Source organism: Mobula birostris, chromosome 12 (assembly GCF_030028105.1).
Source record: "Mobula birostris isolate sMobBir1 chromosome 12, sMobBir1.hap1, whole genome shotgun sequence".
Classification (NCBI taxonomy): Eukaryota; Metazoa; Chordata; class Chondrichthyes; order Myliobatiformes; family Myliobatidae; genus Mobula; species Mobula birostris.
In genome coordinates, this window is record NC_092381.1 from 22,041,404 (window position 1) to 22,062,918 (window position 21,515).

Genomic DNA, 21,515 nt, shown 5'->3' on the forward strand with positions numbered 1-21,515 from the left:
TATAGGGGATTGGTGAAGGTGATATCAATGCTTTGGAAGCAATTCAGAAAAGACTAATGCCTGGAATGATGAATTGTTGTATTAGGAAAAGGTTGGTTGGGCCAAATTTAGATCTGCTGAAATTCAGAAGCGTGAAAGGGAAACACTGAAACATACAAAATCACGAGGAGTCTTAACATGGTGGATGTGGAGTAAATGCTGCTTTTTGCTGGGAGAATCGACCAAAAGTTTTAATGCTTTTATGTGACTATTTTCCCCCTTTGAGGGACAGAACTTTTTGGATATTGTTTTTAATCCCCTTTAAGGAAGAGAACTGTTACAATGAGGATATGAAAGACACTCTATAAGCAAGGGAGTTAAAAGTTACTTCAGGTGGATGGAATTGTAGAAATGAGGCTAATATCAGACTTTTAAGTAATAAATCAGACTGAAAGGGCCTACACATGCTCTTAATTCACTGACAATAGAAAGTTAGGTGGGAACTCAAGTTCATAAGAGGACAGAAAGTCTGAAAATGAAAAGAGGTTGAGAGAGTGAGCAAAAGAATGGCTGAAGGATCATAATGCAGGGAAATACAAAATCATCTCATTTAAAAAGAAAACAGAAACAGGTAACCTTTTTAAAAAGCAGAGCATCTACAGAATGTTGATATTCCAACAACTTGGAGTGTCGCATTAAATCAACAAAATGCAGATAAAGCAAGAAAATTAGCAATTGGATCCTGAACTGAAGTACATGAAGGATGGAGTTACAGATGCACATATATTACACACATGTACATACTAAGAACATTGCAGCAAGCTGTCTTCGTTAACTGAATTCATTAACCCAAATTCAACATTTAATGAAGTCTATTTCAGTTTGGATTGGGTAGCCTTAAGCTGCACTGTCATGCACGATGTTAAGCTTCTGGTTGCTATCGACTGAATTAAGCACAGACCTCTCCAATTTGTCATACTCTGGTAGAAATATAGTGTCATCAAGCCATAACAGAGGCTTTTCAACCAGAATGAAGTATCTTCACAATGCCACATAAAGTCTGACCCACAATATTTAGTAGATTAGAAAAGTCAAGCATAGGAAAAATGACAATTGACATAAAATACTGATTTTGTCTATCAATGAAAATTCTTCAGTTCCATTTTAATGTAAGCTATGCACATGTAAATCTCATGTATGGTCCTGGAATTGGCAGGACGAGCCCTACCATGAAGCAACATCCATACAGATCAGAATAAGAAGCCTTCTAACATAGGTGAAGCAGTGGAAGGTAATCCCAGAGGCCTGAATGATGGTTCCCTTTGTTTTGTATTAATGTTTTACAAAGACATCCTAAAAACTGTGATTCACTTAGAGTCTCACTGAGTTTATACCTTTTCCCACAAGACTTTTTAGCCAGAGGGTGGTGAATCTATGGAATTTGTTGCTATGGGTGACAGTGGAGGCCAAGTCATTGGGTGTATTTAAGGCAGGGATTGATAGGTATCTGAGTAGCTAGGGCATCAAAGGTTGTGGTGAGAAGGTGGGGGAGTGGGACTAAATGGGAGAATGGATCAGCTCATGATAAAATGGCAGAGCAGACTCAATGGGCCGAATGGCTGACTTCTGCTCCTTTGTCTTATGGACTTCCAAGAAATCTTATGGAACTCTGATCTTAGATATAGTGTTCAATGATTCTCTCCTTAGCCAAGATGATGATTTGATCACACCTGATAATCCTTCCATATTCTCTAATCTTAACTCTTAAGAGCTTCTATGGACATTAAAACAATGATATATGATCAGTAGGTAAAGAACACAATACAGATTTTATTATAAATTGTTGGTCCATTCAATATTTTTGATGGATTTTAAGTTAGTGTATTATAAATTATATAGACATAAAATTAGTTTTTAACCTAACACTTAGTGTTTTAAACCCAAATCTGACACATTCTGGATAACTTGTAGTTTTAACCACAGCTAATTAGCCACTCCTATTATAGGAATAAAATGGTGTGTAATAATAAACTGGAGTAAATTAATTGTCTTAAAATTTGATTTCTGAAATGAGGAAAATAGATGATGGATGCGCTTGCAAAAACAGAAACCCACACAACTACAGAGCTCTTATTGCATCAGACATGCAATAGATTCAGACATTCTGTGGGTGACATATTAAGGTTTAGATCTGAATTCTCATAATGACTGATGCGGAGTTGTGTGAGAAAGCCCAGCTTTGTTTGCCCTCTTATTGACCCTTTCCTCCTCCAAGATGATTATCACCAGTCTCTCGCATCTCTCACTTTTTTTTCTGCTACCGGTAAAATGAAACTTGTACTTCTGTAGCTGAGGTGATCTGTAATTTCAAAAAAATGCAAATCTTTCCTTGAACTTCATGTTAGCTTTTCCCTAACCAAAAATATCAATGGCGCTTTTTTTTACATCAAAGGTTACATTTCTCTGATTTTTAATTTGTCAGAGGAGGTTGGGTTTTTCCACAGTTTCAAATTGATGATGAATAATTAACAGATACAAGTGAGATAAAGCTTAACAGAGAAAAAGGGTAGTCTAACTGTTATTTACCTCGCACTCAATGTCAGCAAAACCAAGGAATTGATTGCGGATTTCAGGAAGGGGAAGTTGGGAAAACACACAACAGTCTTCATCGAGGGGCTAGCAGTGGAAAAAGTTAGCAGTTTCAAGTTCTTAGCCGTCAACATCTGGAGGATCCTGGCCTGGCATGGAGGCTCTGATTCACAAGATTGCAAGAGGCTGCAGACGGTTGCTGCCTCAGCCAATGCTTTCACAGGTACTACCCACCTTACCATTGATAACATCAATTAGAGGCAGTGCCTCAAGATGGCAGCACCTATCACTAAAGAACTTGATCCTTTAGGACTGACAAAGGGTCTCGGCCTGAAACGTCGACTGTACCTCTTCCTAGAGATGCTGCCTGGCCTGCTGCGTTCACCAGCAACTTTGATGTGTGTTGCTTGAATTTCCAGCATCTGCAGAATTCCTGTTGTTTCCTTTGCGATATACCCCCTTTATGTTACTACCACCCAGGTGGTGGTACAAGAGTGATTCAGGAACAACTTCTTGCCCCTACCTTCAGATTTCTGTACAGTTCATGAACACAAGAACAGTGCTTTGTTATTTATTTTACACCACTTAACTTTGTGATTTATAGAAATGTTATGTTTGCACTGCACTGCTACCACAAAACAGATTCCATGTCATCCAAGTCACTAATAAATCTGATTTTGATTCCTCATGTAGCTTAATAAACACAATGGGATAATATTGTTTAATGTGATTTTATTGATATTAGAAGCCTGTTCTTTTATGAACCTCCTCCTGCTTGATAAATTCACATTAAAATGAGTTCTGAAATTAATGTAAAAGAAAATATCCCCAAATACTTCACATTTAAAGTAACAGAATCATACTCTCATAGGCAATTTTATTTGGACAGCAACTAGTGTGGATATCTGCTTCTGTAGCCCATTCACTTCAAGGTTTGATGTGTTGTTCATTCAGAGATGCTTTGCTGCACACCACTGTTGTAACACATGGTTATATGAGTGACTGTTGCCTTCCTGTCAGCTTGAACCAGTCTGGCCATTCTCCTCCAACCTCTCTCATTAACAAGGCATTTTTGCCCACAAAACTGCCACTCACTGGATGCTTTATGGCTTTTCTGCACCATTTTGTGTAAACTCTAGAGACTGTTCTACGTGAAAATCCCATGAGATCCGCAGTTTCTCAGATACTCAAACTACCCTGTCTGGCAACAATCATTCCACAGTCAGTCACTTAGATCACATTTCTTCCCCATTCTGTTGTTTGGTCTGAACAACATGATTGGCTGATTAGAGATCTGCATTAATGAGTAGATGCACAGGTGTACCTAATAAAGTGGCCACTCAGTGTAGAAATGTTGCACTCTTAAGTTTTCCCTTTTCACACAACCTTCCTGTTATCAATGCCCAGCCAACAAGATTCACACATTAATTATCACTGAACTTGGCATTAAAACTAATTTTGCAACAGAGAGCTCTATCCATTTAACAAGTTCATGCGAAAGCCCCTCATTGGGGATAATGAACTCTGAATGACAGTTGAATCAGTGGCAATATCACCACTATTGCTTAGCTGAGTCTTACGTTACACAGTTGTGGTAAATGCTAAAGTGGTCGAAGCAGTGAAGTGATGCGCAACTCCACTGAAAGGATTTGTTTAAAAAATCATGAGATCTTTCCTGAAAGTGGTTTGAGTGTTTTCCTATTGTTTCTTGCAGACTAAATGTTTCTTTTACCCAATTGAAATAAATAATAAATTTATTCCCTTGACACACCATACTTGCATACATAAATAATAAATCACTGTATGTAACTTGGGGAGCAGTCCTTACTTTATTCAAAATCTGTCAGGTACAATTTTAGGCCAAAAAGAAATTTATTAAACCAATAACTAACAGTATTCATTACCAAATAATTCTTTTAAATAAAATGCTGAGATTAACAACCATCTAAAGAATTGGTCAACAAACCTGAACAGCAGAGTTGAGCTACAGCACTATTTTAATAAAAGTGCTGTAGCTATTTTCAGTGCAAACAAGTTGAATGGCATTACAAATATTGCAAAAAGAATTGCCCAAAATGCCTTTTGCACTGGACATTTCCAATATACTTGGGAAACTTTTCTTGACTTTTAAATTGTCATGGATTGTGATAGATTTTTTTGAGGAACGTTTTTGATAATTAGCTGTTCTTGAACTTGCATTTTGGTAAGAACCTGAACTTAAATGTAAAGATCAACATGAAAAGATTTTAATAATTCAGAAGCTCAGTTAGAAAGTCTGAATCAGAAGTTTCCAGAAGATTACGTTGCTACTACTGTCTCCTGACTATTATGCTGCTCGCCAGACATCCAGTGCTGGATGGTGGGATGACACTACAGAAAGTAGTGGATACAACCCAGTCCATCATTGAGTACACTTACATGGAGTGCTGCCACCAGAAAGTAGCATCATCAAGGACCCCCAGCAACCAGGCCATGCTCTTCATGCTACTACCATTGGGCAAGAAGTACAGAAGCCTTAGATCCCACACCATCAGCTTCAGGAACAGTTACTACTCGACAACAACCAGGCTCCTGAACTAGCATGGATAACTGAGTTCACCACAACTCTGAACTGATTCTACGATCTACAGACTCACTTTCAAAACCTCATGTTTTCAGTATTTTTATTTTATTTAGACAAATTGTCTTCTTTTGTATATTGACTATTTATCGGTCGTTGTCCGTACATATTCTATTGTATTTCTTTTTTCCTGTAAATGCCTACAAGAAATTTAATCTCAAAGCAATATGACACTTTGATAGTAAATTTATTCTGAACTTTTACTGTCATTTTCTTGTCAGCTTGAAGCTGTGTGGCTACAAGACAGAAGACAGAAGCAGGTGAATTTATTATGGGGAACAAGGAAATGGCAGATGAGCTGAACAGGTACTTTGGATCTGTCTTCACTAGGGAAGACACAAACAATCTCCCAGATGTAATAGTGGCCAAAGGACCTAGGGTAATGGATGAATTGAAGGAAATTTATATTAGGCAGGAAATGGTGTTGGATAGGCTGTTGGGTCTGAAGGCTGATAAGTCCCTGGGACTTGATGGTCTGCATCCCAGAGTACTTGAGGTGGCTTTAGAAATCATGGCCATTTCCAATGTTCTATAGATTCAGGATCAGTTCCTGTGGATTGGAGGGTGGCTGATGTTGTCCCTCCCTTCAAGAAGGGAGGAAGAGAGAAAACAGGGAATTATAGACCGGTTAGCCTGACGTCAGTGGTGGGAAAGATGCTGGAGTCAATTGTAAAAGATGAAATTACCACACATCTGGATAGTAGTAACAGGATTGGTCTGCGTCAGCATGGATTTACGAAGGGGAAATAGTGCTTGACTAATCATCTGGAATTTTTTGAGGATGTAACTATGAAAATGGACAAGGGAGAGCCAGTGGATGTAGTGTACCTGGACTTTCAGAAAGCCTTTGATAAAATCCCACATAGGAGATTAGTGGGCAAAATTAGGACACATGGCATTGGGGGCAGAGTACTGACATGGATTGAAAATTGGCTGGCTGACAGAAAACTAAGAGTAGCGATTAACGGCTCCCTTTTGGAATGGCAGGCGGTGACCAGTGGGGTACCGCAGGGTTCAGTGCTGGGACTGCAGCTGTTTACGACATATATTAATGATTTAGACGAAGGAATTAAAAGTACCATTAGCAAATTTGCCGATGACACAAAGCTGGGTGGCAGTGTGAAATATGAGGAGGATGTTATGAGAATGTAGGGTGACTTGGACAGGCTGGGTGAGTGGGCAGATGCATGGCAGATGCAGTTTAATATGGATAAATGTGAGGTTATACACTTTGGTGGTAAGAACGGGAAGGCAGGTTATTATCTAAATGGAGTCAAGTTAGGAAAAGGGGAAGAACAACGAGATCTAGGTGTTCTTGTACATCAGTCACTGAGAGCAAGCATGCAACTACAGCAGGCAGTGAAGAAAGCTAATGGCATGCTGGCCTTCATAACAAGGGGAATTGAGTATAAGAGCAAAGAGGTCCTTCTGCAGCTGTACAGGGCCCTGCTGAGACTACACCTGGAGTACTGTGTGCAGTTTCATTCTCCAAATTTGAGGAAGGACATTCTTGCTATTGAGGGAGTGCAGCGTAGGTTCACAAAGTTAATTTCCGGGATGGCAGGACTGTCATATGTCAAAAGATTGGAGCGACTGGGCTTGTATACTCTGGAATTTAGAAGGCTGAGAGGGGATCTTATTGAAACATATAAGATTATTAAGGGATTGGACACGCTGGAGGCAGGAAGCATGTTCCCGCTGATGGTTGAGTCCAGAACCAGAGGCCACAGTTTAAGAATTAGGGGTCGGCCATTTAGAACGGAGTTGAGGAAAAACTTTTTCACCCAGAGAGTGGTGGATATATGGAATGCTCTGCCCCAGAAGGCTGTGGAGGCCAAGTCTCTGGATGCTTTCAAAAAAGAGATGGATAGAGCTCTTAAAGATAGTGGAATCAAAGGTTATGGGGATAAGGCAGGAACTGAATACTGATTGTGAATGATCAGCCATGATCACAGTGAATGGTGGTGCTGGCTTGAAGGGCCAAATGGCCTACTCCTGCACCTACTGTCTACTCTTCTCTGAGTGCTCTCATTAATGAAGCATTTTTATCCACAGCTCACTGCTTTTTTGGACCATTTTCTGTAAACTCTAGAGATTTGTGTGAAAATACCAGGAGATCAGCAGTTTCTGATATACTCAAAACACCCCGCCTGTCACCAACAATATTTCCATGATCAAATTCACCTAGATCACAGTTCTTTCCCATTCTGATGTTTGGTCTGAACTTCGAGACCATGTCTGTATGCTTTTATGCACTGAGTTGTTATCACATGATCAGCTGATCAAATACCTGCATTAATAAGAAAATGCATTAACGAGAAGTGTACCTAATAAAGTAGCCACTGAGTTTAAATAGTTAATACTGTTTAAAGATAGCTCAAAATTTGGAAGTAATAGGATTGCTATAATATCTAATACTGATGGAAATTCTGGAACTTTGACAACTGTAGGGTTTCAAATACCCTTCAATTCTTATTAGTAATTATGATTCATAAAGCTAACTTTTGTAAAGAAGCTAATGGGCTTATGTAACCATTGTATTTTAGCTGTTACTAAAATAGCCTATCTTCCAAAATATTTAACTGCTGCTGATGGTTCATCCTTTGTCAATTTTTCCATTAAGTTAGGGGTTTTTTCAAGTTCTATTCTCTTTCTTATTCATTGTCCACCTATCCACAGCAATGCAGACATTTTCAATCAATACTTCCATCTGGTTTCACACCGTTCCAATCTGAAAGCTTGACTCACAACTGCTTGATGTCGCCACCTTCTCCTAACTGAAGCAATCAAATACAGTACTTTCTTCAGATCTACAAATCAACAGCTACAATGGCTCCTTCAAGCTTAATTCAAGAAAGAATTCAGAAACTGAACCTTGCAAGATGTTCTTTGAGCCTATGGGCTTACTTCATGTGGAGCTGGTAGCTACACATCTGGGATCAATTTCAGTAGCTTTAAGTTATCACTGCAGTACCATGTTGGGTTTGAACCATGTGCATGGCGGTGATTCCAATTCATTTAGAAAAACATTATTCAACTGTTGAGGAGAGCCAAGGTGAGCCTGCTCTTCACAATAGGACCATGCAAAGGACAAAAATGCTGTCAAGAAGCTTGGACTATATGCGAGTAATTACCACTAAGTCAATAATAATGCTGTATGCCTCCAATCTATCTCCTGGTCTTCACTCATCATACTTGCAACTTGCACTCATCCCTAATTTGTGAAATATACTCTTCAGTACTGGTTCCACATGTTGCAGCCACAGGTTTTCAAAAGACTCTTCTCTTGACTGCACCAGAGATGAGCTGCCAGATGACTACTTTTCAAACCAATCTGGAATCAATTTAGTTGTTTTGAGGGACATGACCTGTTTGCAGTAGTGTTTCCCTGGCTTGTAGTTAGGTTGTTTCCTTTGCAAACCTGCTACAATAATATGATCGAGACATGGGAAAGGGGCATCATCCATCAATTTGCTGGTTATTGCCAAGAAGAATACAGGTTGCCACTGTGGTATCATCAGTTTTCTTAACCTCTTAAGGAGTAATCATTTGTTGCTCCAACTTTTCAGCAAGCTTTGTATCCCATGTACTGTGGTTAAGACAACAGGAAACAATCACCTTCTCTGTCAAGTACTGAGTTCCAAAGTGTTAAGAATATAATTTAATCTAATCTTATTTGGGTATGCAATAATAACTTTCTCATGGTTGTGTAATCAATCCTGACTAATTAGTCTGAACAACAACTGAACTGCTTGACCATGTCTGCATTCTTTTATGCATTGAGTTGTTGCCGCATGATTGGATAGTTGCAATAACCAGGTGTACCTAATAAAGTGGCCACTGACTGTACATGCAAGAATATCTGGTAAGATTTGATTTCTGATTTGTCTCTCAGAAACAAAAGAATAAAAAGCTTCGTACTGCAAAATATATCTTGACTTTCAACAGATTCAGTTGTGAAATTATGCTTTAATTAATACTTTACAAAAAATTAATTCATGGATTTTGACAACAGTTTATGACAAAAAGGTATTGTGGTTTTAGAATATGAAAATGACTACATCATTTTCAAGCATGACTTGCTAATGACCTGAACAGTAAGAAACGCAACACTGATTTAAATCTATCATTTCAGTAGTATAACTCATTCAAAAACTCATGTGGGTGCACAGACTTAAGATGCAAACTGTGCATTAATGTTCAATGATTTGAACTCACAGATAGGAACAAATGCAGACAAGTGTCTAATCTGATTAAAAGTAGTTAATGTGGGCCAATATCACTAGTTTTGAATTTGATCACCCTCACCAATAGCGTTATATGGAAAAAAAAATCTGGGTGTGCACTAACATGGTTTCCTGCACACTTCCTTCTATCTTTTCATATTTAATGCTGCACTTATCTCTGTCACAAAAAAATAACATATTTACGATGAGGAGTTATGATGAAAGGTCAGCAAACTAAAACACTGACCATGTTTCTCTCACCACAGATACTGCCCTACCTAAGCATTTCTAACATTATTTATTTTTAATTCAAATTTTCCAGCACATACAGTATTTAACTCTAAGGGTATTACCTTACTTTTATGGTGTTGCTTTATCCTTACTCAATGCTTGTAGCATGTTTCACACCCCCACCTACACAGAACTTGCGTATCTCACACACAAATCAGAACAATCCTTTCCAATCTACGTAGAAACATTTGTTTCATGGTCAATTAACCGTCAGCAATGATTTCACTGTTCAAAACAATTTTTGAATGATTACTTTGATTTTACATAAACTATATTTTTTTGCACTTTTCATGGTGGAACCAGATATTTTAGATCTTGGAATAAAGTGCATTATAGTAGATACTTATGTAGTAAAACATGCGATGGCTTGTAACAGAGTTCTATAATAAAACAAGAGTAAACTACACTAAGTGCTGTAAAAAGTCTGCAGGTCAGGCAGAATTATCTTGATGAAGGTTCTCAGCCCGAAATGTCAACTCTTTATTCACCTCCATAGATGTTGCCTGACCTGCTGAGTTCCTCCAACATTTTGTATGTGTTACTCTGGATTTCCAGTATTGATAAAATCTATTGTTTAAAACCCAACAATCTTGAAATATTTTTTACTCAGTGACTTCAAAAAACACGCAAGACCTTCTGCTAACAGTTCTTAAAACAATACTCTTCCAGGGCCCGAAATGTCGATTGTACTCTTTTCCGTAGATGCTGCCTAGCTGCTGAGTTCCTGCAGCATTTTGTGTGTGTTGCTTGGATTTTCAGCATCTGCAGATTTTCATTTATTTGTGACTGAACTCTTCCAACAGAGAGTGGCTTTCAGTTTTTCATCTGTAACTTTTATATTATGACCCTCGGTTCATCTTGGTTCCTTTTAAAAATAATAAGGGCTTGAGCCCGTTGTCCTCCATAGTGGCGTGTTCCAGGCTCGTAACACTTTTGGGTGGATAATTCTTCCCTCTAACCTTTTTAACATAAATAAATGCCTCTTGGGGAAATAATTTCTTTCCTATTCACACTGGCCAATCATCTAATTATTCTACAAACCTTAATTAGGTCCCACCAGTTTTCTTTGTTTTGAAGGAAATACCCCACCCCCTACCTGTCACTGTTCAGTTGTAACAAGAGATTCTGCGAATGTGGATGTCTTGAGCAACACACATAAAATGCTAGAAGCACTCAAGTTGTGTAGCGTCCTAATGAAGGATCTTGGCCTAAAATGTTGACTGTTTATTCCTCTGCATAGATGCTGCCTGACATCTTGAGTTCCTCCAGCATTTTGTGTATTGCTCACTGATCGCCCATGTTCTCTTTTGTGGGAATCCTGGCAACCAATGGAAGCAGATCAGAGTCATACAGCAGAGGAACAGGTTGTTCAGCTCACCAACTCTGCCTGCACTGAACATCAACTACCCACTTACACTAATGTTATTTATTACAGTCATAGAGTCAAATGTATCATTATTACAATGAAGTAAAGGAAACTACAGAGGCATGAGAGAGGAGTTGGCCAGAATTGACTGGAAAGCAACTCTGGCAAGAATCACAGCAGTGCAGCAATGGCTGGAATTTCTGGAAGCAATTTGGAAGGCACAGGATATATACATACCAAAAAGGAAGAAGTATTCTAAAGGCAAGATGACACAATTATGGCTAACAAGGGAAGTCAAAGCCAACATAAAAGCTAAAGAAAGAGCATATAATAGAGCAAAATTTAGTGGGAAGTAAAAGTATTAAGAAGCTTTCGTATATCGACAGAAGGCAACTAAAAAAAATTAAGGTAAAGATGGAATACAAAAGTAAGCAAGCCAATAATATGAAAGAGGATACCAAAAGTTTCTTCAGATACAGAAAGTGTAAAAGAGGTGAGAGTAGATATTGGACTGCTGGAAAAAGCTGCTGGAGAGGTAACAGTGGACAAGGAAATGACAGACAAACTGAATAAGTATTTTGCATCAATCTTCACAGTGGAAGATAATAGCAGTATTGTGGAAGTTCCAGGTGTCGGGGGCATGAAGTGTGTCAAGTTGTTTCTTAGGAAACTGAAAGGCCTGAAGGTAGATAAGTCACCTGCACCCAGGATTCTGAAAGAGGGGGCTGAAGAGATTACGGAAGCATTAGTAATGATCTTTCAAGAATCACTAGTCACTCCACTCATCAAGAAAGGAGAGAGGCAGAAGAAAGTAAACTATAGGCCAGTTAGTCTGACCTCAGTGGTTGGGAAGATGTTGAAGTTGATTGTGGTTTTGGGGTACTTGGAGGCTCATGATAAAATAGGCTGGAGTGAGTATGGTTTTCTCAAGGGGAAATCTTGCTTGACAAATCTGTTAGAATTCTTTGAAAAAATAACAAGCAGGATAGACAAAGGAGAATTGGTTGATGTTGTGTACTTGGATTTTCAGAAAGCCTTTGACAAGGTGCCACACATGAGGCTGCTTAACAAGCTATGAGCTCATGGTATTACAGTCAAGATTCGCATGAATAAAGTAATGGCTGATTGGCAGGAGGCAAAAAGTGGGAATAAAGGGAGCCTTTTCTGCTTGGCTGCCAGTGACTAGTGGCGTTCCATAGGGGGTCTGTATTAGGACCAATTTTTTTAATGTTATACAATGATTTGGATGATGGAATTCATGGCTTTGTTGAAAAGTTTGCAGATAATATGAAGATTGGTGGAGGGACAGGTAGTTTTGAGTAAATAGGGAGGCTACACAAGAACTTGGACAGATTAGGAGAATGGGCAAAGCAGTGGTAGATGGAATATAGTGCTGGGAAGTGTATAGACATGCACTTTGGTAGAAGAAATGAAGTGGTTAACTATTTTCTAAATGGAGAGAAAACACAATGGAGAGGAAAATCTAAAGTATAGAGGGAGTTTGTGATTCATTGTGTAGGATTCCCTAAAGGTTAATTTGCAGGTTGAGTCTGTGGTAAGGTAGACAAAAGCGATGTTAGCATTCATTTCAAGGGGACTAGAATATAAAAGCAAGGATGTCATGTTGAGCCTTTATAAAGCACTGCTGAGGTCTTGGAGTACTGTGAGCAGTTTTGGGCCCCTTATCTTAGGAAGGATGTGTTGAAACTGGAGAGGATTGAAAGGAGATTCACGAAAATGATCCCAGGATTGAATAGCTTGTTATTTGAAGAGCATTTGATGGCTCTGGGCACGTATTCACTGGAATTTAGAAGAATGAGGGGTGACCATATTGAAACCTACCAAATGGAGAAAGGCCTTGATAGAATGGATGTGGAAAGGATGTTTCCTACAGTGAGAGTGTCTAAGACCAGAGGACAAAGCCTTCAAATAGTGGTGTCCTTTCTGAATAACGATGAGGTGGAATTTCTTTAGCCAGAGAGTGGTGAAGCTGTGGAATTCAGTGTCACATGCAGTTGTGGAGGCTAAGTCTTTATGTACATTTAAGGCTGAAAGGGAAAATGGATCAGCCATGATGAAATTGCACAGCAGATTCAGTGGGCCAAATGGCCTAATTCTGCTCCTATATCTGATGGTCATATAAAAGTACAATACAAAAACAGGCCCTTTCACCCATCTAATCCGTGCTGACCCATTTAAACTGCCTACTCCCATCAACCTGCACCAGAACCATAGCCCTCCCTACCCCTAACATCCTTCTACCTATACAAATTTCTCTTAAATGTTGAAATCAGCCACACATCCAACAATTGCGTTGGCAGCTTGTTTCATACTCTCACCACCTTCGGAGTAAAGAAGTTCCCCAATGTTCTCCTCAAAGTTTTTACCTTTTACCCTTAACCCATGATTGCTAGGTGTTGTCCCACCCAATCTCAGTGGAAAAAGCCTGCTTGCATTTACCCTGTCTATGCCCTTCATAATTTTGTATACCTCTATCAAATCTCCCGACAATCTTCTACGTTCCAAGGAACAAAGTCCTAACCTATTAAATCTTCTCTTATGATTCAGGTCCTCTGGTCCCCCACAACATCCCTGTAAATTTTCTCTCTACCCTTTCACAACCTTACTTACATCTTCCCTATAGGCAGGTGACCAAAACTGCACACAACACACAAAATTAGGCCACACCAACATCTTACACAACTTTAGCATAACATCCCATACTCAATACTTTGATACACGAAGGCCAATGTGACAAAAGCTTTCTTTATTACCCTGTCTGTCTGTGATGCCACTTTCAATGAATTATGAACCTGTATTCCCAGATCCCTTTGTTCTACAGTGCTTTCCAATGCCCTATGTTCACTGTGCAAGACCTACCCTGCTTGGTTCTATCAAAGTGCAACACCTTGCACTTGTCTGCATTAAAATCCATCTGCCATTTTTCAATCCATTTTTCCAGCTGGTCCAGGTCCCACTCTGACAGTTTTCCTCACTGTCCACTATACCCACAATCTTGGAGAATCCTGCAAATCTGCTGATCCAGTGAACCACATTATCACTCAGATCACTGATATAGATGACAAACAACAACGGACCCAGCACCAATCCCTGTGGCACTCCGGTAGTCGCAGCCCTTCAGTCAGTGAGGCAACGATCAACTACCACTCTCTGGCTTCTCCCACAAAGACAATGTCTAATACAATTTACTACTTCATCTTGAATGCTAAGCAACCAAACCTTCTTGGCCAACCTCCCGTTCAGGACTTATCAAAGGACTTGCTAAAAGTCCATGTAGCCATCTACTGCCTTTCCTACATCAACTTCCCCGGTAACTTTCTCAAAAAAACACCATCAGATTGGTTAGACACAACTTATCATGCACCAAGTCATGTTGACCATCTCTAACCGGTCATGTCTATCCAAATATTCATATTCAGTCCCTTTGAATACCTTCCAATAACTTTACCACGACTGATGTCAGGCTCACTGGCCAATAATTTCCTGGTTTATTTTTAGAGCCTTTCTTAAACAGCGCAAGTTTAAGCTCATAGGACGAGATGTTTCAATCCCTCTAATAAACAGATCCTGACTCAGGTCATTGCATTGAGATCTTGAGGTGAGGCTTGGTGGGTGGCAGATGCTTCCAGGGATCATCAGGAGGGCATCCCCCCTTAGATGTTTCATTAATTTAAGCCCACTACATCTCCAGAGGGCTTAACAGTGCAACCCAGAGTCTCAGATGCACCCACTTCACATCTGGCCACCCACGGGTCATTTTAGGGCCCAGCTGCCGTCACTCCTCTTCATCCATAATCACTGACTGCTTCACTTGGCTACCTCCGAGAGTTCTTTTATGGCTTGCCACTAGCCCTGGCCTCCAGCTCCCAATCCCTTCAGCAATCTTACCATGGAAGTAGCCACATATCCTCTGCAGCCAACCTCTACTGGGAAAATCTGCACCTTCCATCCACTCTGCTTAGCATCTGTGGCCAGCTCAGCGTATCTTACATGTTTCCGTTCATACGCCTTGCAGACTGCATCTTCCCAGGGCGACTGTGAGCTCTGAGATTACTACAGCCTTCAGACTGCTGGAGCACAAGACCAAACCTGGCCTGAGGGTGGTAGCGGCTATTTCCTATCACCACAGCTTGCCTCTTCTCCCCCTTCCTTTCTGAGTCACAGAGCCAGACGCAGTGGCAGAGTCCTGACCATTGTGACTTTCCTCTGCTTATATTCTGCAGTATCCTGTTGTTGAGGGGGTGGCAAAGGGATATTCTTCCCATATTCCCATCAACAAGCCTCTAGACTCTACCACTCGTCCACATACTAGGGGAATCAGATCCAGGTGTTTTATCATTGGCATATGTCACGAAATTCATTGTTTTGCAACAGTAGTACAGTGCAATACATAAAAAGGAGAGAAGGAGGGAATGAGGCAAATTGTAGGTGCCTGAAAGACCTAGTCAGAACAATGGGTCAAACAGATCCCTACTTTACAATTCTAAACGACCTCTTCATAATGAAGAGCATCAGATTCAGATTTACTTATCTTTTGTACATCAAAGCAAACAGTGAAATGTGTTGTTTATGTTGCCAACCAACACAAACTAAGCATTGGACAGTCTGCAAATGTCACCACACATTCCAGAGCTAACATAGTAAAATCCAAAGTAAATTTATTATCAAAATACATACATGTCACAATATAGAACACAGAAAACCTACAGCACAATACAGGCCCTTTGGCCCACAAAGTTGTGCCAAACATGTCCCTACCTTAGAAATTACTAGGGTTACCCATAACACTCTATTTTTCTAAGCTCCATGTACCTATCCAAAAGTCTCTTAAAAGACCCTATCATATCCGTCTCCACCATCATTGCCGGTAGCCCATTCCACACACTCACCACTCTCTACGTAAAAAAACTTACTCCTGACATCTCCTCTGTACCTACTCCAATGCACCTTAAACCTGTGCTCTCTTGTGGCAGCCATTTCAGCCCTGGGAAAAAGCCTCTGACTATCCACACAATCAATGCCTCTCATCATCTTATACACCTCTATCAGGTCACCTCTCATCCTCTGTCGCTCCAAGGAGAATGCTCCCCAATCCAGGCAACATCCTTGTAAATCTCCTCTGCACTCTTTCTATGGTTTCCACATTCTTCCTGTAATGAGGTAACCAAAAATGAGCACAGTACTCTAAGTGGGGTCTGACCAGGGTCCTATATAGCTGCAACATTACCTCTCCACTCCTAAATTCAATTCCACAATTGATGAAGGCCAATACATCGTATGCCTTCTTCACCACAGAGTCAACCTGTGTAGCTGCTTTGAGCGTCCTATGGACTCGGACCCCAAGATTCCTCTGATCCTCCAGACTGCCAAGAGTCTTACCATTAATACTATATTCTGCCATCATATTGGACCCACCAAAATGAACCACCTCACACTTATCTGGGTTGAACTCCATCTGCCACTTCTCAGCCCAGTTTTGCATCCTATCAATGTCCCACTGTAAACTCTAACAGCCCTCCACACTATCCACAACACCCCCAACCTTTGTGTCATCAGCAAATTTACTAACCCATCCCTCCACTTCCTCATCCAGGTCATTTATAAAAATCATGAAGAGTAAGGGTCCCAGAACAGATCCCTGAGGCACACCACTGGTCACCGGCCTCCATGCAGAATATGACCCATCTACAACCACCCTTTGCCTTCTGTGGGCAAGCCAATTCTGGATCCACAAAGCAATGTCACCTTGGATCTCATGCCTCCTTACTTTCTCAATAAGCCTTGCATGGGGTACCCTGTCAAATGCCTTGCTGAAATCCATATACACTACATCTACTGCTCGTCCTTCATCAATGTGTTTAGTCACATCCTCAAAAAATTCAGTCAGGCTCGTAAGGCACGACCTGCCTTTGACAAAGCCATGCGGACTATTCCTAATCATATTATACCTCTATAAATGTTCATAAATCCTGCCTCTCAGGATCTTCTCCATCAATTTACCAACCACTGAAGTAAGACTCAGTGGTCTCTAATTTCCCGGGCTATCCCTACTCCCTTTCGTGAATAAGGGAACAACATCCGCAACCCTCCAATCCTCTGGAACCTCTCCCGTCCCCATTGATGATGCAAAGATCATTGCCAGAGGTTCAGCAATCTCCTCCCTCACCTCCCACAGTAGCCTGGGGTACATCTCATCTGGTCCTGGCGACTTATCCGACTTGATGCTTTCCAAAAGCTCCAGCACATCCTCTTTCTTAATATCAACATGCTTAAGCTTTTCAGTCTGCTGCAAGTCATCACTACAATCACCAAGATCCTCTTCCATAGTGAGTACTGAAGCAAAGTATTTATTAAGTATCTCTGCTATTTCCACCCGTTCCATACACACTTTCCCACTGTCACACTTGATTGGTCCTATTCTCTCTTTTCTTATCCTCTTGCTCTTCACATACTTGTAGAATGCCTTGGGGTTTTCCTTAATCCTGTCTGCCAAGGCCTTCTCAAGGTCCCTTCTGGCTCTCCTAATTTTCTTCTTAAGCTCCTTCCTGTTAGCCTTATAATCTTCCAGATCTCTAACATTACCTTGCTCTCTGAACCTTTTGTAAGCTTTTCTTTTCTTCTTGACTAGATTTACTACAGCCTTTGTACAACACAGTTCCTGTACCCTACCATAACTTCCCTGTCTCATTGGTACGTACCTATGCAGAACTCCACACAAATATCTCCTGAATATTTGCCACATTTTTTCTGTACCTTGCCCTGAGAACATCTGTTCCCAATTTAAGCTTCCAAGTTCCTGCCTGATAGACTCATAATTCTTACTCCAATTAAACGCTTTTCTAATACAATACTATCCTGAGATTCATTTTTGCAGGCATTCACGGTAAATACAGTACAAAGAAACACAATAAATGAAAAACTGCACACAAGATGGACAACCAATGTGCAAAAGACAAACTGTGCAAACATAAATATAAATAAATAAACAGACAGACAATAAATACGGAAAGTACAAGATGAAGAGCCTTGAAAGTGAGACCCATTAAGCTCTTGAACCAGAGGGGATAGCTTCACTCAACTTCAATCAGAGGGGATAGCTGATGACACCACTGTTGTTGGCCGAATTAAAGATGGTGATGAGTCAGCATATAGGAGGGAGACTGAAAATCTGGCCGAATGGTATCAATGGAACAACCTCTCATTCAATGGCAGCAAGACCAATGAGCTGATTATTGATTTCGGGAGGAGGAAACCAGTGGTCCATGAGCCAGTCCTCATCAGGGGATCAGAGATAAAGAGGGCCAACAACTTTAAATTCCTCGGCATTATCATTCCAGAGCACGCAAGTGCTATTACAAAGAAATCACTGCAACACCCCTACTTTCTTAGAAGTTTGCACAGTTCAACTTTTCATCTAAAATTCTGACAAACATCTATAGATGTATGGTGGAGAATTTATTTTCTGGTTGCATCACAGCCTAGTATGGAAACACCAATGCCCTTAAATGGAAAAGCCTACAAAAAGTAGTGGATATAGCCCGAACCATCACAGGTAAAGCCCTCCCTAACATTGAGCACATCTACATGGAGCGCTGTTGCAGAACTCAACATCTATCAAGGAACTCCACCATCCAGTCCATGCTCTCTTCTCACTGTTACCATCAGGAAGCTCATAATTTTAGAGTCATAAAAAGGCACAGTGCAGAAACAGGCTCTTCAGCCTAATTTCCATGCTGAAACATTTATAAACTGCCATTGATCTGCACTGGGACCATAGCCCAATACCCCTACCATCCATGTACCTGTCCAAACGTTGTTTAAACGCTGAAATCTAGCTCGCATGCACTACTTGTGCTGCAGCTCATTCCACACTCTCATGACCCTATAGCTGAAGTTTACCCTCATGTACCCCTTAAACCTCTCACATTTCACCCTTAATCCATGACATCTCGTTGTAGTCCCACCCAACCACAGTGAAAAAAGACTGCTTGCAGTTACTCTATCTCTACCCCTCAAGTATGTATATCTCTGTCATATCTCCTCTCAATCTTCTAAGTTCTAAGGAATACAGTCCTTATCTATTCAAGCTTTCCTTTTAACTCAGGTCCTCCAGACCCAGCAATATCCTTGTAAATTTTCTCTGTACTCTTTCAATCTTATTGACGTTTCCTGTAGGTAGGTGACCAGAGCTACACACAATACTCCAGATTAGGCCTCACCAATGTCTTATACAACTTCAACATAATATCCCAACCTCTGTACTCAATACTTTGATTTATGAAGGTCAATATGCTGAAAGCTGTCCTTATGACCCTATCTACCTTTATGATGCCACTTTCAAAGAATTATGGATCTGTATTCCCAGATCCTTCTGTTCTACCGCACTCATTGCCCTTCCGCTCACTGTGTTCGTCCTCTCAAATGCAGTATCTCACACTTGTCTGCATTAAATTCTATCTACTACTTGTCAGCCCATTTTCCCAGCTGGTCCTGATCCTGCTGCAAGCTTTGACAGCCTTCCTTCCTGTCCACAGTACCCCCTATCTTGGTGTCATCTGAAAATTTTTTGATCCTGTTTACTACATCATAGATGACGGCAAGAAAGTTCCAGCTGGAGAACCAAGACTTAGTATAAAAAGAAAATCACTTTATAAAAGAACTAATTTAAATTAAATCAAAACAACATAATCAATGCTCATTTACTCTCCACACACTTCTCAACGTGTATTGACATTGTTGGAATAGCTTCCATTTAGAATAAATTTATGACGATTTTCAAAAATGTATTTTTAATTAAGTTCTTTGATTAAGACATGAACAAGCAGCTTTTGTATCACTTCAGATAGTTGAATGAGGAAAAGACGGAAATATTTCTGAGGAAAAAAAGGCTAAGCAACAAGAACATTTTTTTTTATCAGTTTTGCTCAGTGAAATAATGCACAGCATTTGGGATGAGAACAGATTACTACCATGTAAGATGATGTTGTAGCTGAGATGTTTAAGGCAAATTGCCTCAATAGTCAAACCTTTTAATTCATAATAGATGATCATTATGAAAAATATAACTTTTATATTGCTTTAAAAAAATTAGTTCTGGTTAACCATATAATAAAGTCCGACTTGAAACTGTACATTAATATACCTGTCAAAACCTTACGGAAGAGTTTCTAAAACCAATCTTATCATGTAGATCTACACAGGTAAAGAAATGAATAAGCAATCAAGACACAGGAGATAATGCTCATCTGACTATTACCTGAATTTAAAAAAAATCAAAAATTCTCATTCAATAATACTGCTATGACATCAATCTGAGCCCATTACCTAAACTTCGAGTGATATTGTTCCAGTATAATGGCTTGAATTCATCATTTTTCATGCTGGATTAATTTTACAGTGTATTTAAGGAAATGTGATCCCACAAATGTAAAGCAACAATTGAAACAGGAAATCAAAAGCACACTGCCTCTACTGGTTCAGTAAAAACACCTGATATCATAATACGCATACAAGACGACAGGAAACTCTGACATAATCCGCTGATTTACTTCACAGCAACAGGGGACACATCATGAACTGGACAGAATTTCAATGTGGTTAAAGGATGTGTCAAGATTTTGTTAAACTATCTGGAAACTACCAGAATCCAAACTATAACTGAACATTTCTGATCAAGTGAAATCTAGAAAGATCACTGAAAAGAGTTCCATTAAATTTAACTTCCATTTTCATTACCTGCATTTCCAGTTCAGCGATTTTCTGTCGAAGTTCAGCCATGGCTGCAATGCTGTCTGCTTCTCTAAGTCTTACTGCCATCACATCTTCTTTATTCTAAAATTAAATCAAATTACTTAAAAGGTAAATGATATATTCAGAAAAAACATTAGAGGATTTCTCTTAGATGAAATTATTAAAATTTTAATACTTTGCAAGGCTATTTAGCGTAAGATACTATTTCACGGTTTAAACTTATTTGATTGGGGAAGAAGAGGAGAGAAGTGGAGATAAGGTTCATGTGATGGCTCCCCAATTAAAAATTAAATCTGGCAGAAAAACAGCAAAAACTATTCTTTACATACAGTACACTTCATTAATTTTTAAAAATTTTCACTAATCTTGAAATGGTTTTGAATAAAGAAAAGAACAAAAACTAGTGTTAATCCGTTAAAGCTTTGCTGAACTGCAGAGTTTTTGATTTCAACTTCAAATGATGCTTTCAAAAGGCATTATGGGGCATTTAACCATGTTAGGTGTACTATAGAAATGAAATATTCTGAAGAACTTCATCTTAGTTAATGAATATACCCAAAACAATTAAATATTGTACTCTGAAAACAAACTTTTGACTCAAAACAGTTAAAAATTTTCACTGAAAAATATCTGGCTTCTTAAACTTCCTGCTGGTGAATGCTATCTCACATTT

General features: G+C 39.7%; 1 protein-coding gene across 6 annotated transcripts in view; it reads right to left on the reverse strand.

Annotated features, from left to right (window-relative positions):
* The window catches only part of LOC140205777 (ecotropic viral integration site 5 protein homolog), a 276,394-nt gene that overhangs the window by 80,984 nt on the left and 173,895 nt on the right, over positions 1-21,515 (reverse strand). For all 6 annotated transcript variants that reach the window (XM_072273435.1, XM_072273433.1, XM_072273434.1 and 3 more), the window contains one exon: positions 20,828-20,923. In XM_072273435.1, coding sequence (XP_072129536.1) covers positions 20,828-20,923 — 96 coding nt within the window. The remainder of the gene's footprint in view (positions 1-20,827; positions 20,924-21,515) is intronic.